Source organism: Elephantulus edwardii, unplaced genomic scaffold (genome assembly GCF_000299155.1).
Source record: "Elephantulus edwardii isolate Elephantulus edwardi_28Jun2011 unplaced genomic scaffold, EleEdw1.0 scaffold00082, whole genome shotgun sequence".
In the NCBI taxonomy this organism is placed as follows: domain Eukaryota; kingdom Metazoa; phylum Chordata; class Mammalia; order Macroscelidea; family Macroscelididae; genus Elephantulus; species Elephantulus edwardii.
In genome coordinates this window covers 4,278,813-4,298,964 of record NW_006399832.1, presented here as the reverse complement: position 1 = coordinate 4,298,964, position 20,152 = coordinate 4,278,813, and the positions used below count along the sequence as shown (strand labels likewise).

Sequence of the window (20,152 nt, the reverse complement as noted above, 5' to 3'; positions counted from 1 at the left end):
AAGAGAAGACTGTACTGGGGGAGTGGGGCAGGGAGAAAAGTGTAACAATGAATGAATGGAAATCCAAAGTCTGTAAATTTACATTAACATTAATAATTAAAAAATAAAAAGTGCCTGATCTTAAAAAAAAAGGGCTTCTTCAAATTATTGAGGAGTAATGATGTCAGTTTAAGGACTAAGGTGTGTCTGATTCAGGCCATTGTCTTTCTGATCACTTGTATGCATCTGAGAGCTGGACAATGAATAGGGATAACAGAAGAAGAATTGATGTCTTTGACCTGTGGTGTTGGAGAAGGGCACTGAACATCCAGTGAACTGTCAAAACAACAGACAGATATGTCTTGGAGAAGGTGCAGCCATAATGCTCTTTGGAGGCAAGGATGATGAGGCTTTGCCTCACATACTTTGGGCGTGTTGCTAGGAGGGGCTATTCCTTGGATAAGGACATGATGCTGGGAAGGGTTGAGGATCAGTGAATGAGAGGAAACTCTCAACAAGGTGGACTGACATGGTTACTGCTACCATGGTCTCTAGTGTGCCATGAAACATAGAGATGGCACAGGATAGGACGGGGTTCAGATCTTTTGTTCATAAGGCCACTATGAGTTGTACTCAACTAGATAGCCCCTACCAACAACAACAACAGACTATAACATGACTAGAAGTCAGCTATGAATTTGTTCCAATTCGACAGTGCATAGTATCATAATGTATATCTCAGTTTTTTGACATCAATAAATTACTGACTGCTTAACAGATAAGCTGTTGACCACGTTAGAATATTAATTTTTTTCCTTCAGTATTTCCTTTCCCTTTTATTTTCAAGGCAGGTTTAACAACTTATTTCCATCCTGGAATAAACTTGAAGAAAATACATTATTATAGTATCAAACTCTATGAAAAACTGGAAGAAGAAACTGGACAGGTAAGTGAGATTAACTTGAAGCTATTAATCACTCTGAAATATTTATATATTTTTAAAAGAGTTTTACTTGCCATCATATATAGCAGTGTGCAGTGAAATCAATAGCTTGAAAAAAATGTTTAATATGTCAAATAAATCTGATAATAATTGTAAATAAGACCCTTCTGGTTTGTTTTAAAAGATTAATAACTCTGATTCTTTTTTTAAAAAATTCTGATTATTTTATTTTTTTCTAAGTCAATTTAGCTATTCTTAAAAAAAAAATTCTGATTCTTTTAAATGAATATAAAGTAGCTATCAAAAATTCCTTAGCCAGCTTAACTACATCTGGATGCTAAGAAACAGCCTTTCTGATTATAAAGGTATGATAAAGCAAAGATAAAGAATGGTACAATGTGAGGTTGCCATACAGTTTTGAAGAGTGTTTCATGTTACGACCCTCACTTCTGTTTTCATCTCTTTTCCTATTCATTGGTTCTCTCAAAATAAAGTTGGAAAGACTATCCATAGACTAAGACTGAAGACTGCCGAATTTTTCATGCTAACTTTTCTGCTTTAAACTGTCAGATGGCTCCCCATGGGCTACAGGATAAAGACCAAAAGTTAACCTGCCCTTAAGAGGACCTTGACCAATTAACCCCTCTGCCTTTCCAACATTTTCTCTTGTTACTACTCTTCCATATAGTCATTATAACTCAGCTGTTCTCAAGGATTTACATTGCTGAAATTGATTGAGCTTTCTCACATTTCTGCCTTTTTTTAAATGCTGCTGCTTCTCTCTGAAACAACAGTTAATTGAGCCCCCATACCTTCTAAATTTCCTTGCAGGTTGTCCCTTAACTTTCCCCCAGCAGTCAGGAAGAACTAGGTAGTGCATCTCTTGGTTCTAAGAGCATCTCATGCACTTTCATTTTATTATAATTGTTGCTATATTGACTGATATTCCTTTAAATTAAACACTTTATTGTTATTGATTTTGGCTCAGTGATAACCCTGTATTTCAGGCATTAATGGCTCTAAGTCTTAATGAAAGAAAACGGCCCGTCTTTCTCTCCTGGAATGTCTGGTGAATTTGAGCCACTGAAGATCAAGGTTTTTTCATTACAGCACAACAGACCAACCATCAGGTCTTCCCTAGAAACTGTAAATAACTTGAGAGCAAGGGCTTCCCTTTATAATCCCTGTAACCCAAGGTTTACCTGAGTTATAAGTGAGTGCTCAGCAAGCTGCTTAACCGCCAAAAGAATGTTTCTTTCCATTCACACTTAATTTCGTCGTGAACATTTTTGATGTGTGCCATCAAGTTGGAATCCAGCTATAGCTGATCCTCCAGTGGGTTTTCACAGGCATTAACAGTATGGGAGAAGATTGCCCATCCTTCTCCCATGGAGCAGCTGGTGGATTTGAACTTCATTCCTGTGGGATTGCAGTACAACTTCTTGACACTAGATGTCCAGAGTTCCCTATGATTAGCATGATTTTACTCCCCCCGCCCCCCATTCTTTCCTGTTCTTTCTCTTTTTCACATAATTTTCTTTCAATTTGTATATTCATTTTCACTCTGTGTTATTATAATTATGTTTTAGCTGTCTTTCATCACCTATAGACAGTAAACTCTAGGCAGACAGGGTCTCTTCCTCTCTTGTGTTCCCCTGCATACCTGGGACTTACCATAGTGCAAGCAGAAAAAAAAATAGTAGTTACAGAATGCATGCATTTTCATAAGATGCATGTTTTATAAAGTTGCCTCTTTCTTTGCACAGTAAATTTTATATCTTGCACTTTTATTGCATTTTTATTGCAGGAGAGAAGAAAAACCATGCTTAAGTGTTATATAATGATTTATGTACATGTTTTTTTATAATTATTGTCCCAGGTAGTAGGATTCCATCAGCCAGGGAGTATCCGCATAGCCACAACGCCCGTAAGGGTGGATGAATTTAAATATCAAATGACTCGGACTGGTTGGCATCAAACAGAACAGTATATTATTGGACCGGAGAAAGTTCAGGAGATGTGTCCTGTGCTAAACATGAATAAGGTATATATCTTAAAGATATAAAGAGTTAAAATAAGATGGTTACTTTTTTAAAGTTCATTAGTTACTTTTTAAAGTTCATTAAAATTAGAAAAACATGCACACATTTTACATAGTAAACATTAGGTGAATAACGCTAAGATTTGGGTAAATTAGTAGGTGGACTAGTTCTCAGATGATGCAAATGCTGTCACTGCTAACTGAACTTTAAGTCTATTCAGACACACCTTGGAATTACCCTGGTCATTTAGTGACAAATCTGCCATTGAAAACTCTTTAGAACACAGTTTCACATTGACATTTTTAAGATCACCAGGAGTTAAAATCTACTCAATGGTATCTGGTTAGAAAGTGAACTCTAAGGTATGCCAAATGAAATAGAAAAAGGCACACAAAATCTTATTTCTTCTCCACCTTTAACAACCAAGAAAACATTTTCCATACTTTCTGTTACTATGCTTCCAAATCTAGTTTCATACATAAACCTATTAGAAAACTATATGGTAAGATAAGCTGGTATGATAAATATGTGACTGGTGGCTCCTGTGAATTGGTGTGACACGGCAAGACGGCTTCTTGCATCTTGATGAGGGTCACGTATGGAATGTTTGGTGTTTTTTAGCTTTATTTTCATCCACAAGTGGGTGTTAGCAGATTGGACTTGCCAGATGGACTGCAGCCCTTGGGCCAAATGTTAATTGATTTTGGAATGAACATTCTTCTAAGTGGTACAGCAGTGGTCTGCATATTTGCTGTACTGAAGTAACTTGGAGTTGTCGTAATGCTGAACAACTGTGCTATAGATGTGTCAATCAACATAATGGGTACCCGTCATGGGCAGTGGAGCTCCTAGATTGATTCAGGTTTGAAAGCAGAAGTGGCATCCACTTCCTAAACCACATACCTCTGGAAACTCAATGAACTTGGAGAAGCGATGATAGTTATAGAAAGGTTTCAGGCTTTTTGTTCATAGGATCACTATGAGTCGTGCTTATTGTTGCAGTGACTATGTCAATCCTTCTGGTTGAAGGTTTTCTTTTTTAGCTGACCTTCTACCTATTCAGGTATGATGTCCTTTTCTAAAGACAAAATACTCAATGTATGTGAGACAGACTCTCACAAATTTTTTTTCTTTTGAGAAGCTCTCTGGTTACAAAAAGACTATATTACTAAAATGGCTTTAAAAAAAACCCCAAAAACAACAAACAGGTTAAGAAATATGCTGTATAACTACACAGATAGCATCTGAAGTCATGCCTCAGATTTGCCTAAGATTTGGCTGAGAATTTAGTGATCTTTTTCCTGATGAGTGGTAATCTATTTTGAATGATAAGAACAAAGAAAATTTACTAAGCTCGTATCTGTGTACTAGCTATGCTGGCAAAACTCTTCCCGTACCTATCTTCTAATAACCACAATAATCTTATGTTGTTAGGTGCTGCTGAATTGGCCAGCAGGTTTTCAGAGGCTGTCAACTGCATGAGCAGAGATTGTCCATCTTTCTCCTCAGCTCATGGACTTGAACCATGTGCCTTTCATTGGGAAGCTCAATAAAACAAGTATTTCTAGTGAAGAAACGGAAGTTTATTTCACATAATAAACCCAAGCTCACTCAGGTAGAAGAAAGCTGAAGCAGAGATTTGAACTCAGGTTGACTTGCCTCCATTGCACACAACTACTTAAGTGTATTAGGTTGATATTAGTCACTAGGAAAGATGCAAATGTTCCCCCATCTGCAGCATGTAGTACTTTTGTTTCCTAAAGGGTTTATATCTTTGATGTGGATACTAGAGTTGTTTGGCTATGTGAATCTTTACAGATGGCTGGCATTCTATTTTAAAACAGTTTGTGGGATACTACTCCACATGCAGAAGGGTGTTGTACTGTTTCATCTACCTTAAATGCCATCTCTTCTACTAGCAAAAAAAAAAGGAGCAAAGATATGCTTATATCTATTTATATGTCATCCTTAAAATGCTTTGCTCAGAGTCCTCACCATCATTAATTGTCCTGAAAAGCAGCCTCCACCCCTAAAACCAAATCCATTGCCATCAAGTTGTTTTTGACTCATAATAAACCAAAAAACCTGAGTATAACTGCTTCATAGGGTTTCCAAGGCTGTAATATTTTAAAAAACAGGCTGCCACATGTTTCTTACATGAAGTAACTGGTGAGTTTGAGCTGCTAAACTTTCCATTAACAACTGAAAAGCTCCTTTTAAGAATATTTTTTTTAAAAAAATCGATGTCCATCAAATTAATTTTGACTCAATAGAAAATACGTGTGAAGGGTACTCTCTGAGGGAAAGGACCAGATTGAGTAAATACAGGAACACTACATTGAGTGAATATCCACTTATCAAATGCAAATATGACATTTGGAAATGTTCAGTAAAGTGATTTATTGCACCTATGTCAAATAAAGAGATTAAATTAGTAATTTTAAAATTCCCTCAAAGAAAATTCCAAGAGTCTTAACTGAATTATACAAAATGTTTAAAGAAAATGCAATACCAATTCTTTACAAACTTTTCCTAACCCATTCTATAAGGCCAGTATTGCCCTAATACAAAACCAAATTCATTTCAAGAAAGAAAATTATATAACTGTATCCCTCAGGGAGGACAGAAGGAGAATTGATGCTTTTGAGCTTTGGTGTTGGAGAAGAGTGCTGAGGGTACCATGGACTGCTAAGAAAACAAACAGATGCATCTTGGCGAGGGTTAAACCAGGCTGCTCGTTGGAGGCAAGGATTCTGAAACTTCGTCTGATATAGTTTGGTCATGTTGTAAGGAGGGACCAGTCCTTGGAGAAGGACATCATGCTTGGGAGGGTGGAGGGCAAGCGCAGGAGGGGAAGGCCCTCTGGGAGGTGGATTGATTCAGTGACTGGGGCAATTAGGATGAGTGTGTCAGACACAGTAAGATTGGCACAGGACACAGCAGAGTTTAGAGCTGTTGTACATAGGGTCGCTATGAGTCGCAAGCGACTCGACGGCACATAACAACACCACCAATCCCTTATGACTGTCATTGCTATGTGCCCTCCAGTCAAGTATGACTTCTTAGTGATCCTGAAGACAATAGATCTGGACCTTACCCTATCTTGTACCATCCTCATAATCTCTATTACTACAGTCATGTTGAATTGTGTAAATTGAATTTCAGATTGGGTTACTAAGTGAAAAATAGTCAAATAACCTTATTTGATAGCTGAAGAGAAAAAAACCTACACGTGTAGTGTCAAGGGATTTTAGCTGAATGGAGGAGATGTTCTTTCTATTTTATAAGGTATGTGGTCCAAGTTTCGTTCTTCTTTATAACCCCTAGTGTACCTAGCCTGGATCCCTAGCATCTATTTAAGGATTAGTTGAGTGATTCAATAAGTGTACATTTCTCTGACAATAGTTTATATTTAACACATATTTTTTAACAGCACTGAACAATTCAATGTAAATATAACTAAAGAAAATATAAAAACTACAGATTCAGCTGCAAGTGTCAGGCATAAAAAAATAAGTTTATTTAAGCAAGATGAAAATTTGATCCCCCTTTGTTTAGTAAGTTCAATACTCAAATGGTAGCACTTCTCCACAAATATTGTGAAGAACTTGTAATTTTCCATATTGTTGATCTGTCATTTCTCTTATGCTTTTATTCAAAGGTGGCAGTGGGGGCTCCAGCCATCTTAGCTACACTTCAGGTAGCAGAATGTAGGAAGGGACAAAGGAGAAAAGAGACAGGGACATGTCAGTTGTCTTTTAAAAATAATTTCTGGAAAAATGCCATGAAACACTGTCATATGTCTCTTTAACCAGAACTTATAGGATTCCTGCCATACCAGAGAGGTCAGAGCTCTCTTCTTAGTGGCTGTGTGTCTAAGTAAACACTGGGTTCCATCACTATTGGAGAAACCGAGAATGGACATTGGTGAAAATTGTAAGCCTCAATCACGCTCAGTGTGAACCCTGCCTTTGCCTGAATTTAAATACAGGGGGGGGGGGGAAAGACTTACAGATTAATCTGACGCCAAGTAAGAGATTACACTTTGCGAATTCTGAGATCAGGATTATAATCTCAGAGGACATTAATGTCAGTTAGCATAACAATCTACAAAGACAAAATTATGCCTTTTGGGAAGTAGTAACCGTGGTCTTAAAAGCTTATGAATAGATATCTAAGGTAATGTTACTGGTCTCTCATTGTTCAGAGCAAAGAAGAGTTATGAAATACAAAGACTATTTGTCCAAAGGACTAGTGGACCACATGAATTTCAGTCTCTGTGACCCTGAGACAAGAGAAGTGGACGGTGGCTGACTACCACTATTGGCTGCTTTTAAAGGGATCACAATAGAAGGTCCCTGGTAAAGAAGGGGAAGATATAGAACAAACCACAATATTATAATATAGGTAGGGATAACTGGCCTCATAAAGAGTGGTGGAAGCCCTGAGAATTTGGTCCTTAGGTTCCCTTCAAGCCTGGAACTAAAATCACCCCCTGAGTTAACATTCCACCAAGCCATATAAAATGAGCAATAATATCAGGCCTGGAAGATGATCAATAATATCAGGAAAGAATGTGTTCTTTTCAAAGTCAATGATACAAAATAAAGATTTTGGTATCCCAGTGAAAAGTCTCAGAAAACAGAAAGGAATAGTAAGTAGAAATAGGAAACACAAGGAAGACATGGGAAGAGAGTAATTTGCTCTTTATTTGTAAATTTTCAGTCAAATCATAATGAAAAGTTAATTTGACAAAAAGAAATCATATTTGTATGCTAGACTATTTAGAAAGCACACTGTTGTGTCGTTCTGTGCCCTCACATTGACTACAACTCATAGTGACCCCTTGAACCACTAATCTGACCTCTGCCCTATCCTGCCATCCTCATCATCTGTGACATACTTGAGTCCATTGTAGCAGACTGTGCCAATCTCTCTCCCTCAGGATCCTCCTCCTTTTTTCTGACCCTCTAAAAAAGATATGAAGCCTTTTTCCAAAGACTGGCTCCTCCTAATCATATGTCCAAAGTGTGTGAGAAGAAGATTGGCCAGCCTTGCCTCTAAGGAGTGCAAAGATTTCTCCAAGACAAACTTGTTTGTTCTGTTGAGAGTCCATGGGATCAGTATGTAATACTCTTCTCCAACACCACAGCTCAAAGGCTTCTATTCATCTATTATCTTTATATATATATATCTGTATTAATAAAATAAATCAAAGAGAATTCTACCACCCAAAGGTAGATTTTAATAGACACTGCAGGCAGGGTGTATTTATATTAAGTGTATATTAGTATGAATATTGACTTTTCCTGTGATTTATCTAGGTTTTAGCTGGACTGTACAATCCTGGAGATGGTCACATTGATCCCTATTCTCTAACTATGGCCTTGGCTGCTGGAGCTAGGAAATATGGTGCACTTTTAAAATATCCTGCACCAGTGACTTCTTTGAAACCCAAGTCAGATGGCACATGGGAGGTTGAAACACCCCAGGGATCTGTGACAGCAAATAGAATTGTAAATGCTGCAGGTGAGTATGCTCTCGTACTCTCTCATTCTCTTGCTCTCTGTTTTAAATTTGTACTTTAAGTGGCAAAAATACTCATAAAAGGAAAGTAAAATGGTATAACCACTATGGAAAGTGATCTGGTGCTTTCTCAAAAAGTTGGAAATAGAAATACCACTACTGGGAACATACCCTAAAGAAACGTGAGCCATGACTCAAATAGATGTATGCTCACTCATTATTATTGCTGTGTTATTCTCAAGAGCAAAAAGATGAAAGAAACCCAAGTGTCCGTCAATAAATGAATGGATAGAAAATCTATGGTATGTTCACACAATGGAGTATTATGTAGCATTGAAAAATAATAATTTCATAAAACATTACACAACATGGGTGAGCCTGTAAGACGTTATGCTAAGTGAAATATCTCAGTCACAAGATGGTAAATACTGCATAACACCATTGTTATCAAATAGCTGGAACAATACATACATTGCAGAGTGGACTAGGGGAAGGAGAAGGGAGGTGGACTGAGGACAATGTGCAACGATGAATGAATAAAAACATTTTTTAGTACCATAAAGAAATATTCCATACTGTGCTCATTGTTAGGAAACACCATGCTCTTTTTCTTTTGCTCTAGATTGTGCTTTGCCAGATTATGCTTCCTCCCTCCCATTGCATCTTATTTCTTCACTTTATTTATATTAATAACCACATTTTAGGATTCAAACCCTGAACATTTTTCTTGATCTCAGCTTGCTTTTTAGGGTAGACTTGTGGCATAACACCACAGTTATATAATAGAGCTGATATGAGGTGTTGGAGAAGAATAGGAAAAGAGTGGGTAGATAATGAACACTGCACTGGAACAGATGAGAGAAAGAACTGTTCAAAAGGAATGTATGATTAGGCATTGTATGTATGACAACAATCTGGAACATGTGAGAGGGAGCTTCAAAATCCTTACTTCCCTGGAGCAGCCTGATTTCACCCTCTCCAGGACAGACGTGTGTGAGTGATTGCATGTGATATTAATGATATTGTTTGATAATTTCCATACTCTGTCAGATCCCCTTTCTTTGGAATGAGATTAAATATTAATTTCTTCCAGTTAGTTGGGCCAAGTAGTTATCCTCCAAATTTCTTGGCATGACCTGGTAAGCACATCCAGTGCAGCATCTTTTTGTTAAAATATGTCAAATTTCTGCTGCCTTGTTTTGTGCCAATTCCTTCAGAGCAGCTTGAACTTTCTCCTTCACCATCGCCTCTTGCTTTTATATTGTTTTATATTGAAATTCTTCTGTGTCAACCACTTTTTTTTTGGTATAGTGACTCAGTGTACCCCTTCCATCTTCTCTTGATGCTTCTTAGATCATTTAACATTCTGCCCACAGCGTTCTTAAGTATGGCAACTTGAGACTTGAATTTATTCTTCAGATTCTTCAGTTTAAGAAATGCCATCTGCCCTTTTGATTTTACAACTCCAGCTCTGCACATTTCATTATAATACTCTGCCCTTTGAAATCTTCTGTTCAGCTCTTTAACTTCTTGATTTCTTCCCTTTACTTTGGCTTCTCAGTGCTCTAATTCAATATTCAGGGTCTCTTCTGACATTCATCATGATCTTTTCTTCCTCCTCTGTCTTTGGAATGACCTTTTGTATTCTTCATGGATAATATTCTTGATAGCCTCCCACATCCCATCTAGTGTTCGCTCATTACTATTCAAGTCCTCAAAACTATTCCATAAATGGTCTTTACATTCAGGAGGGATACACTCAAGATCAAAAGTTGGTTCTTGTGAATTTTATTTTCTTTAGTTTCAATTTAAACTTGCATATAAGTAGTTGATGATCTGTTCCATGTCAGCATCTGATCTACTTTTCACAGCTGATATTGAGCTTCTCCAACAATTGTTCCCATAGATGTAATCATTCTGATTCCCAAATAAGCCATCAAGTGAGTTCTTCGTGTATAATCATCATTTGTGTTTCTATTTGCAGTGAATATGTCATTGATTGTACAGAATTCTGTCATTCTGTCTCCAGCCTCATTTCTGTTCATGTTTTCTGACTACTGATCCTTCTTCCCTGTTCCCAACTCTTCTATTCCAGTCATTCATTGTTATTAATGTCTTTTGGTTGCATGTTTGATCTATCTCTGATTGCAAAAATTGGTAGAAATCATCTTTTTCCTCCTCTTTATTTAGCTCTGTTTGTTGGTCCATATATTTGAATGCTGGTGTTATTAATATGTCTTCCGTGTGTGTGTGTGTGCACGTGTGTGTGTGTATTATCCTGTCTCTCACAACATTGTATTTAAAGATGGATGTATAAATAGTCTTTTTAACTATGAATACAACCCTATTTTCCCATCATCTTTTCATTTCCATCATAATAAATCATATGATTGTCTGGTTAGTATGTCAAGATTTATGATTTCCATTTCTCCCTTAACAATCTCCAATTTTCCTATATTTATACTCCTCACATTCCACGTTTCAATCACTGGAGTCCGTTTGCAACCGTTCCTCCTCCTTTGTGATTCCCAGTATGAAGGCTTAGCTCCGGTGCCATATCTGCTAGTCTAATAGGTGTGCTCCGTTGTACCTAGGACTTTGGAAGGCTTGTTGTTTGATGGCCAGTCTCTCTTCCTAGTCTGTCTTAATTTGGGTGCTTAGCTTTAGAGCAATATTTGACAGATAAGCATTTTACCCAAAATTACTGATGAGAGTATGCAGGTAACAGACCAGATATTTGTCCTGGGAACATCTAAACGTGCAAGTACTTTATATTTTCCCACAGTTCATAATATTCAAACCCAAATCCACTGTCGTTGTTCAATTCCAACTCATGTTATGCCCATCAGATTTCCAAGGCTGTGAATCTTAATGAGAACAGGTGGTCTTGTCTTTCTCCCTCAGGATGGCTAACCGGTTCAGACTGTTTGGATTAGCAGCCCAGTACGTAATGTCACTAGGGTTCCTTTAGTTCATTACAAAAACCAAAACAATTTAAGCAGATTCTAATCGATTTTGTTTTGTATTCTGCTTATTGAGTCATTCTTTAAATTAAAATATGAAACCAGCTTTATTATTTATCAGATTAGATTTTATGCCATGAGGAAATGCCTGAAACATGTATCCCTGATAATTCTTTCTTCTAAGTCATAACTTTTGATTGATTTTATTTTATATGTAAGATACTTTTAGTAGTCATCTATTCAACATCTGAGAATCTAAATTAGCATTTCTGGACATTTCCAAACCAAGCCCCCAAGCCCTCAGATGAAAAACATAAAAATGTCAAACTTTTTTTAACACTGAAATTCAAAATAACATAAATTGTCTTTTTTTAAAAAAAAAAAAGCAATGGCATAAAGCATTGCTTCATTTTTCCACTCAATTGCACCCCAGTTTCTATCTGATATTTTCCTTACCCTCTGTCTGTCCTTAAGACCATTGGTCAAAAAACTATTACAAGGTCACACTTCACCCCCAACTAATGGGGATTCCATTTAATCTTGCAACCGTCTTTATAGTCTCATGAAATTTTGCCTATAAAAAAATTTTACTATTGTCGTAATGATCATAAACTCAAACTTGTTGCCGTGGAGTCAAGACTAACAGTTGTCCCTCCAGCAAGTTTTCAGGAAGCTGTAAATCCCATGGGAGGATATTGCCTATCTTTTTTCCTGTTGAGCTCCTGGTATATACAGATCAGCTGAGAGAGGCACCATCTTGTGGATAGTAGTGCAACTTCCTATGGACTACACCATAAGAACTCCCTTTCCACAGAGATAATTAATAATAAGCAAGACTCTCTTAAACCACACCTGTGATAGGCCCGGCTAATTGATGACAACAATCATTTCAGAAGGGCTAGGACAAAGCTCAACCACTTTTCTCAACACTGTACTTCAGAAAACCATTCCTACCCAACTCATATCGTGAGCCCTGTTGTTGTTGTTGTTATGTGCCATCAAGTCACCTGTGACTCATAACAACTCTATGTACAACAACTCTGAACTCTGCTCTGCAGTGAGGCAAGCTTATTGTCTCTGACACACCTACCTTCAATTACCCCAGTCACAGAGCCAATCTATCTCATCAAGGGTCTTCCTCTCTTGCACTGTCCCTCCACCCTTCCAGGTGTAATGTCCTTCTCCAAGGACTGGTACCTTCTTGCAACATGCCCAAAATATGTCGGACAGAGCTTCAGAATCCTTGCCTCCAAGGAGCAGCCTGGTTTCACTTTCACCAGGATGAGCCTGTCTATTCTCCTAGCAGTCCCTGGTATATTCAGTACTCTTTTCCAGCACCACAGCTCAAAGACATCAATTCTCCTTCTGTCAACCCTAGTCATTGACCAGCTTTCTGATGCATAGCATGTAATTGCAATGACCATGGCCTGGATTAGGTGTACCTTAGTCTCCAGTCTGACATCGTTGCTCTTTAGTACTCTGGAGATGTTCCAGATAGCAGACTTTCCCAGTCCAATTTGTCTTTTGATTTCCTGGATGCTAGTACCAAGAGGGCTGATTGTGAAGCCAAGCAAATTAAAGCTGTTAACAATTTCCTTCTCTTCACCATCAATCATGATGGTGCCAGTCAGCTCAGTGGTGAGAATCTTTGTTTTCTTGATGTTGAACTTCAATCCATATTAAAGGCTGCAGTCCTAGACCTTCAGAAAGTGTTTCAGGTCCTCCTCAGTTTCAGCAATTTTTAAAAGTAAGCCACCAATTGTGAGGAATAAGAAATTGCAGGGAGTTCTGGTGGCAAGAAGCTGCACTGCAATCCCGAATGAACAAGGTTCAAGGTCACTAGCTGCTCTGTGGGAAAATGCTGGGGAATCTCCTCCTGTGTGATTAAGTGCCTCTGAAAACTTGCTGGAGTGTTGGCTATGGATCGGTTCCAAGATGATAGTACACAACAACAAAGAGAACAATGGCATAATCTCCAGAGATACTTGGCAAAGATAGATCCAGGACATTTGTGTTAACAAATGAAATATTCCACATCCCTGTAGAGTTGTATGGTATGGGAATGGTTCTTGCGTGGGAGGAAAAAAATCAGTGGAGTTTGGTAGATAGTGTGAGTCTCTCAAAGAGCTAATTGTCAACCTAGTGTGTTTAAGAATCACCCATGAAGTTTCCTATGGTCTTGGCTTGGTCCAGCCCTTTCTAGGTTGTTTATCCTGCTCAAAACAATCCGAGTGTGCGTCAAGTCCTTGTTAAAGCACTCTTCTAAGAAGAAAGGCAAGGAGACAGAATTGAGGATGAAAGTAAAGACAGTTTTATTAGAAAGTATATGTCCCAGAGAGAGAGAGAGAAAGAGATAACCCTTTCTCTGAAAGTCAAATGGAGAAAGACATCCTTGCTCATGTATCATGGATTAATAAAGCTGGCTCACTTCCTCCTTTGGACTTGAGTAAATGGGCTTTGAGTAAATGGATGATGTTAGAGAATTCAAAATTTGGTGAGCAGTTCTTACTTTGTTCCATTGTTCTTGGCAACACGTGCCTAAAACACTAATTAGATTACTCTGAGGGGGTAAGGGTCACCTTTACTGCACATGTTAGGATTATGAAGCAGTTTGGTCTAATGGTATTAGTTCCCTGCTTCTGATTGCGTAAGCCTGCTCTTAACCACCCTGTTTGACCCTTCCCTCCTATTGGCTCTTCATGTGACTTTTCAAGTCTTCCTTATCCCATCCGTATCTGCTTTGACATTCTTGCCTGACTTACTCAATTCTGACACTTTCTTTCTATTTATTCCTCTTCCTCAGAGACATAGGTAGAGCAATTTATTATGAGCAAATGTGCCTCTCTTCCCTTTGAAGTTGGTGGTGGGGAAGCTGGAAGGGATTGAAGTGTAATCCTAGATGGGTTTAAGCTAAAATGACTGACATGTAGAGGAGAGGATACTAGCAATCACTCAAGTCATTAATAAGATAATATTGGGAACTCTGGTCACCTTGTGGTAGAACTTGTGCTTCCAACACAAAGGTTATCTAGTTCAAATCTGCAACTACTTCCTGGGAGAAAAATGGACAATTTCCTCCTAGGTAATTTATTACCTCTGAAAACCTGTTGGAGGGTCAACTGTGAGTCAGTTCCACCTCCAAAGCACATAATAACAGTAAAAACAATAGGATAAGATAGAACAGAGCTTTCTATGAAGTTTTAATATAGTTGTATGATACATATACATATATTTTTTAGTTTATTTTTATGATAGAAAATAATAATAAGCACAATTGGGCATGTTGTTCTTATTATGTGACGTCGAGTATGACGCATAGCCACCCTATCAACAGCTGACATGAACCCCGTCCTATCTTATGTCATCCTCACCATTTCTGAAACACTTCAGCCCATTGCTGAAGTCACTATGTCAATCCATCTCACTGGGGTATCTTCTTCTTTGTCAACCCTCCAGCTTCCCAAGCATGAGTCCCTCTCCAATAAATAGCCACACCTAACTATCTGCCCAAAGTATGTGAGATGAATATTCACCATCTTTGCTTCCAAGGAGCCCTCTAGCCGCACCCTCTCTATATATTTGTTTGTTCTCTTGGTAGTCCATGGGATATTCAGTACTCTATCATCACAATTCAAAGGCATATAGCATTCTAAGATTATAGAATAATCTCCAGAGATACCTGACAAAGATCCAGGCCATTTGTGCTATCAAATGACATATTCCATGTCCCTGTGGAGTTGTATGGGATGAGAATGGTTCTGGCCTGGGAGGAAAAAAAATCAGTGGCATTTGATAGATGGTGTGAGTCTCTCAAAGAGCTAATTGTCAAACTAGTGTGCTTAAGAATCACCCATGAAGTTTCCCAGCCTTCAAAACGATTCTGATTCTACTGTCCTTTGTGTGTGCTCAGAAGGTATGGAATAGACAAGTACTCCACGTGAGTCTATAGCCGACTCTTCTGTCATCATTAATCATTTTTCAGCTCTTGGATGCAAGTGATTGAGAAGACCATGGCCTGAATTAAGTGCAGAAAATGAAAGACTATAATTTTAAATATGTACTACATCTCAACATCAAGAATACAAAAATCCTCACTACAGAGTAATAAAGGCAACATTATGATGGATAGAGAAAAGATTGGATTTGTTAATGATTCTATTATTCTTGGATCCATAATCTGCACTCTTAGTACCAGCAGTTAGGAAATCAAAAGATCAGTTGCACTGAGAAAATCTGCTGTCCATGACTTTTCCAGAGTGCTAAAGAGCAATATCAATCCAAAGACTAAGGTGCACTTAATCCAAGTCATGGTCTCCTCAACTGCTTGCTATACCTCTGAAAATTGGAGAGTGACTAAGGAAACAGAAGAATTGATCCCCTTGAGTTGTAGGCCTGGAGAAGAGCATTGGATAGCCCATGGACTGCCAAGAGAAGAAAATGAAACCAGAATCCTCCTTGGATTCAAGGATGGTGCAACTATTTCACATACTTAGGCATGTTATCAGAGATGCCAATCCTTGGAAAAGGACCTCATGCTTGGAAAGGTGGAGGGAGAGTCTGTGCAAGTATGGAAGACTCTCAATGGGATAGATTGACACTGTGACTGTAGCAGTGGGATCAAATGAGTCACAGATGGTGAGATTGGCTCAGGATGGTGTTTATATAGGGTCACTATGAGTTGTGATTGACTCTCTGGCACATAACAACTCCCCTTAGTTGCATCTCATTTCTCTTGGTACTGATACCTGGTTCCTTTATGCTCTTCACAAGAGAGGATATTACAAACTTACTCAAATCAGTTTCACTGCTAACTAAAAGACTGAGCATCTATGGTGTTTCAAGTCCACCAGGGGCTCTATGGGAGCAAGACGGAATCTCCTTTCATGTGATTTATAGCCTTGGAAACCCAATGGATGGAAAGTTATGAGTTGGTTTGGACTTGAAGGCAATGAGAGAGAAAAATGTATAAAGCTCAATGTGCTATCTCTCTCACAGTATATATATGCATTTTCAAATTTTATGTTTACAAACTGTGTTTGTGGAATTTTAGGTACAACAAGTGAAAGAGGAGAGCTTGGGAAATGGAGGAGCTGACTTACAGAGCTTCACTATAAACATTTATTATGTATTATTTGACCACAGTTTTTTTAAAAAAAATGTTCTTAAAATAAAGGTCCTTATCCCCATTATCTGCTTTTCCTTAAAGGCAAAATATTTTTCAGGAATAGAATTCTCTTAGATTATAGATATTCTTACAGCTCCTGGGAAAAATGTAAAAAATATTCTTTCATATATGACAATATTTTTAATCTTTTTGCTTATTGTAGTAAGTGTACATAGATATAGAAAAACATTTGTCATATCAATATTGTTATAGGTGCAATCGGGTGACATTAATTAAATGAATTATAAATATTGTTTACTCAGTTTTGCAAAGACAATAACAACTGTTATAATATTCTGTAGACTTTGTTGCAAAATCTATTAGTTTAAAAATGTTTTCATTTGGTTCAAATGGTTATATTTTATTTTGGCTTAAATTGTCATATCATTGTCAGAAGTGGTATGTCTATGTATGTGACATAATTCTAAAATTATATTATTTTTCAGGATTTTGGGCTCGTGAAGTTGGTAAAATGATTGGACTAGAACATCCTCTCATTCCGGTTCAACATCAGTATATTGTCACATCGACTATACCTGAAGTGAAAGCTTTGGATCGAGAACTCCCTGTGCTCCGTGACCTAGAAGGTTCTTACTACCTCAGACAAGAAAGGGATGGCCTTTTGCTGGGGCCATATGAAAGTCAGGAGAAAATGAAACTTCAGGACTCCTGGGTCACCAATGGAGTCCCTGTAGGTGGGTTCAGAAAATTAAAATATATAAATGCCTATACTAAAGTAACACCAGAACACTAGTCTATCAGATTCTTGGGATATTGGAGGTGAATAGCTTAAGATGCATTCTTAAGGGACATTTGGTAAATGCTTTATCTTGTATACTTTTGTAACAAGAGCAATAACAATTCCCCCAAAATGTGCATGATTAAATCACACCAAGTCCATCATCACTGAGTCATTTCTGACTCCTCGGGACTCTACAGAATAGAGTACAAGTGCCCCGTGGTATTTCTGGGGCTGTAATGTTTAGTGGTAAGGAGCTGCATTGCCAGCCCAAAGGCCTGCGGTTTGAATCCACCAGCTGCTCCATGGGAGAAAGATGGGCAATCTCCTCCCACCCCATTAACTGCCTCTGAAAACCCTCTGAAAGGTCCGCTCTGGGTCAGTTCCACTATGTTGATGGTACACAACAATAACAACAACAATCTTCACAGAAGCAAGTGTTCCATCTTCCTCCTGAGGAGGGGCTGGTGCAGTCAAATGTCTGAGCTTTTCAGTTTAGCGGTGAAGCACTAACTAACTGCTGTCAGGGATCATTTTATATGTGTGGTTACATGGGTAGATATATACTCATATATGTATATTTGCGTGTGTATGAGCGTGTATAAGTCTATCTGTAGGCATACACATATACATGTTCCTGTGTATTACATTTGTATTTGTACATATAACAAAACACATGGGAGCAGAGTTATGGTTACTTCTTAGACATAAGCAAACAACTCACCGGATTGGTTTACTGGGTTTGTCTTAAGGCAAGTTGGTCAATTGGCATAACAAAATTCATAAAGTTTATGTTCTATGTCCCAGTTTGGTGAGTAGTGCCTGGGGTAAAAGTTTATGAGAGGCCATCTGCAGTATTTTGGTCTCTATTTATCTGGAGCAAGAGAGAAAGAAAGAAACAAAAGGCTCAAAGGAAAATCTGACGTTCTAATAGCCCACATGAACCAGGATGCTGATGTTAGTCCAGAAAAACTATATGGTGCCAGGTTACCACCGCTGACTTCTCTGCCCAGGAACACTACGTTGTTGTTGCTGTATACCAAGAAGTCAGAATGAATCCATAGCTGACCCTCTGGTGGGTTTTCAGAGGCATGGGAGGAGATTGCCCATCCTTCTCCCATGAGCAGCTGGCGGCCTTCAGGACTGCAGTGCAACTTCCACTAGGCCACTAGAGCTCCCTCACTTTTCTGCCCAGTAACACTAACGATAAGCTCAAATATAATGAGAGAAAAATGTGGACTAAAATTTGAATCTTGTAAAAGGTCAGGCTTGCTGGACCAGTATAGTCTAAAGGAATCCCAACACTGTCAATGTGAGATACCCTTTAAACTTAGAAATTAAACCACTCCCAGAGGTCACCTTTAAGCAAAATAGCAGATTGGTTCATAAAAGAAGCAATTTCACCAATCACTGCTGAGTTTTAAAAAAATACATTGTCTATATGAAACTAAACTGTCAACATTTAACTCTAAAGCAAAGATGACAAGGCAAGAGGTGGGAGTCAGGAAAATGGAACAATCAGAATGGAAAGAATGAGAATACTGAGAAAATGTAAAAAAATAATGTGTATTTTTATTGTTGAGAACTGTCAAATCAGAACCAACCTACCCCCTCCAGCAGATAGTAAGGCAGCAGGTACTGCCTTCAGAGACAGTAAGTTGCACAGAAGGAGAATGCCTATTTTTCTCCCATGGGGCGTCTGGTGGATTTGAACCTTATATATTTGGAATGGCAGCACAGTGTTTGTCACTAGACCACTGGAGTTCCCACCATAACAAAATAGTATTCTTTAAAAATGTATGTAAGGCAGAGTATATCCAACCTCCTAAGAATGAAAGCCCAGGAGTCTAGAGCAAAGTGGGTTGGTGCTACAGATAGAGGTCCTCCCATGCTGTAGAAACACTGTGGAAAAAGCTCCTCAGACCTTCATTTTAAAGGAGGAGGTACTAGACTAGATTCCTCCTTAAATTCTGCAGGAAGATGTGTCTTTTGTTTTTCAGGGTATCAAAACTTTCGTAGAACTAGATTAAAGGTTAGTTTCCACATAGAGGTGCTGCAGGTGTTAATAATAAAATACTAGGATGCTAAAATGTTACAGGGAATTGAAAACCATGGAGAGAGTTTTACTTCCTAGAATTATTTTTTATTATCTTATTGAGATAGAAAATTTATTCTTTGCCAGTCATGTTTTGACTTGAATTGGTTAGCTCCTTAAAGACAGAGGAAAAACTGTGCTTCTAAGAGTCTTTCTTCACTCCCTATATAATAAATACTTTATCTACTGCTCCACCAAATAAATATGCCAAACAATTATATAGAGAATATCAGTTAAAAGGAGAGCTGTCATGGAGCTCTGGTGGCCTCGTGGTAAGAAGCTGCACTGAGATCCCTAAAGAAAAGCTGTTCCTGGTACTCTCATGCACTTATTTGGTCTTGGTGATTTACATAGTAATCTACAAGACTGAGGCAGGCCCTGGCTCTTTTAATCACTTGCTATGCACCTGAGAGTTAGACAATGAATAAGGATGACAGAAAAAGAATTGACGTCTTTGAACTGCGGTGTTGGAGGATAGCACTGAATATCCCATGGACAGCCAAAAGGTTAAACAGCTATATCTTGGAGAAAGTGCAGCCAGAGTGCTCCTTAGAGGCAAGGATGGTGAAACTTCATCTCACATACTCTGGGCATGTTGCTAGAAGAGACTAGTCCTTGGAAAGTGTTATTATACTTGAAAAAGTGAAGGGTCAGTAGAAGAGAGGAAAACCCTCGACAAGATGGGTTGACACAGTGACTGC

General features: G+C 38.2%; 1 protein-coding gene across 1 annotated transcript in view; it reads left to right on the top strand.

Moving 5' to 3' along the window:
• DMGDH (dimethylglycine dehydrogenase) overlaps positions 1-20,152 on the top strand; it is a 124,142-nt gene that overhangs the window by 17,668 nt on the left and 86,322 nt on the right. The window contains exons 3-6 of the mRNA XM_006889844.1: positions 827-925; positions 2,802-2,966; positions 8,289-8,493; positions 17,064-17,312. Coding sequence (XP_006889906.1) covers positions 827-925; positions 2,802-2,966; positions 8,289-8,493; positions 17,064-17,312 — 718 coding nt within the window. The remainder of the gene's footprint in view (positions 1-826; positions 926-2,801; positions 2,967-8,288; positions 8,494-17,063; positions 17,313-20,152) is intronic.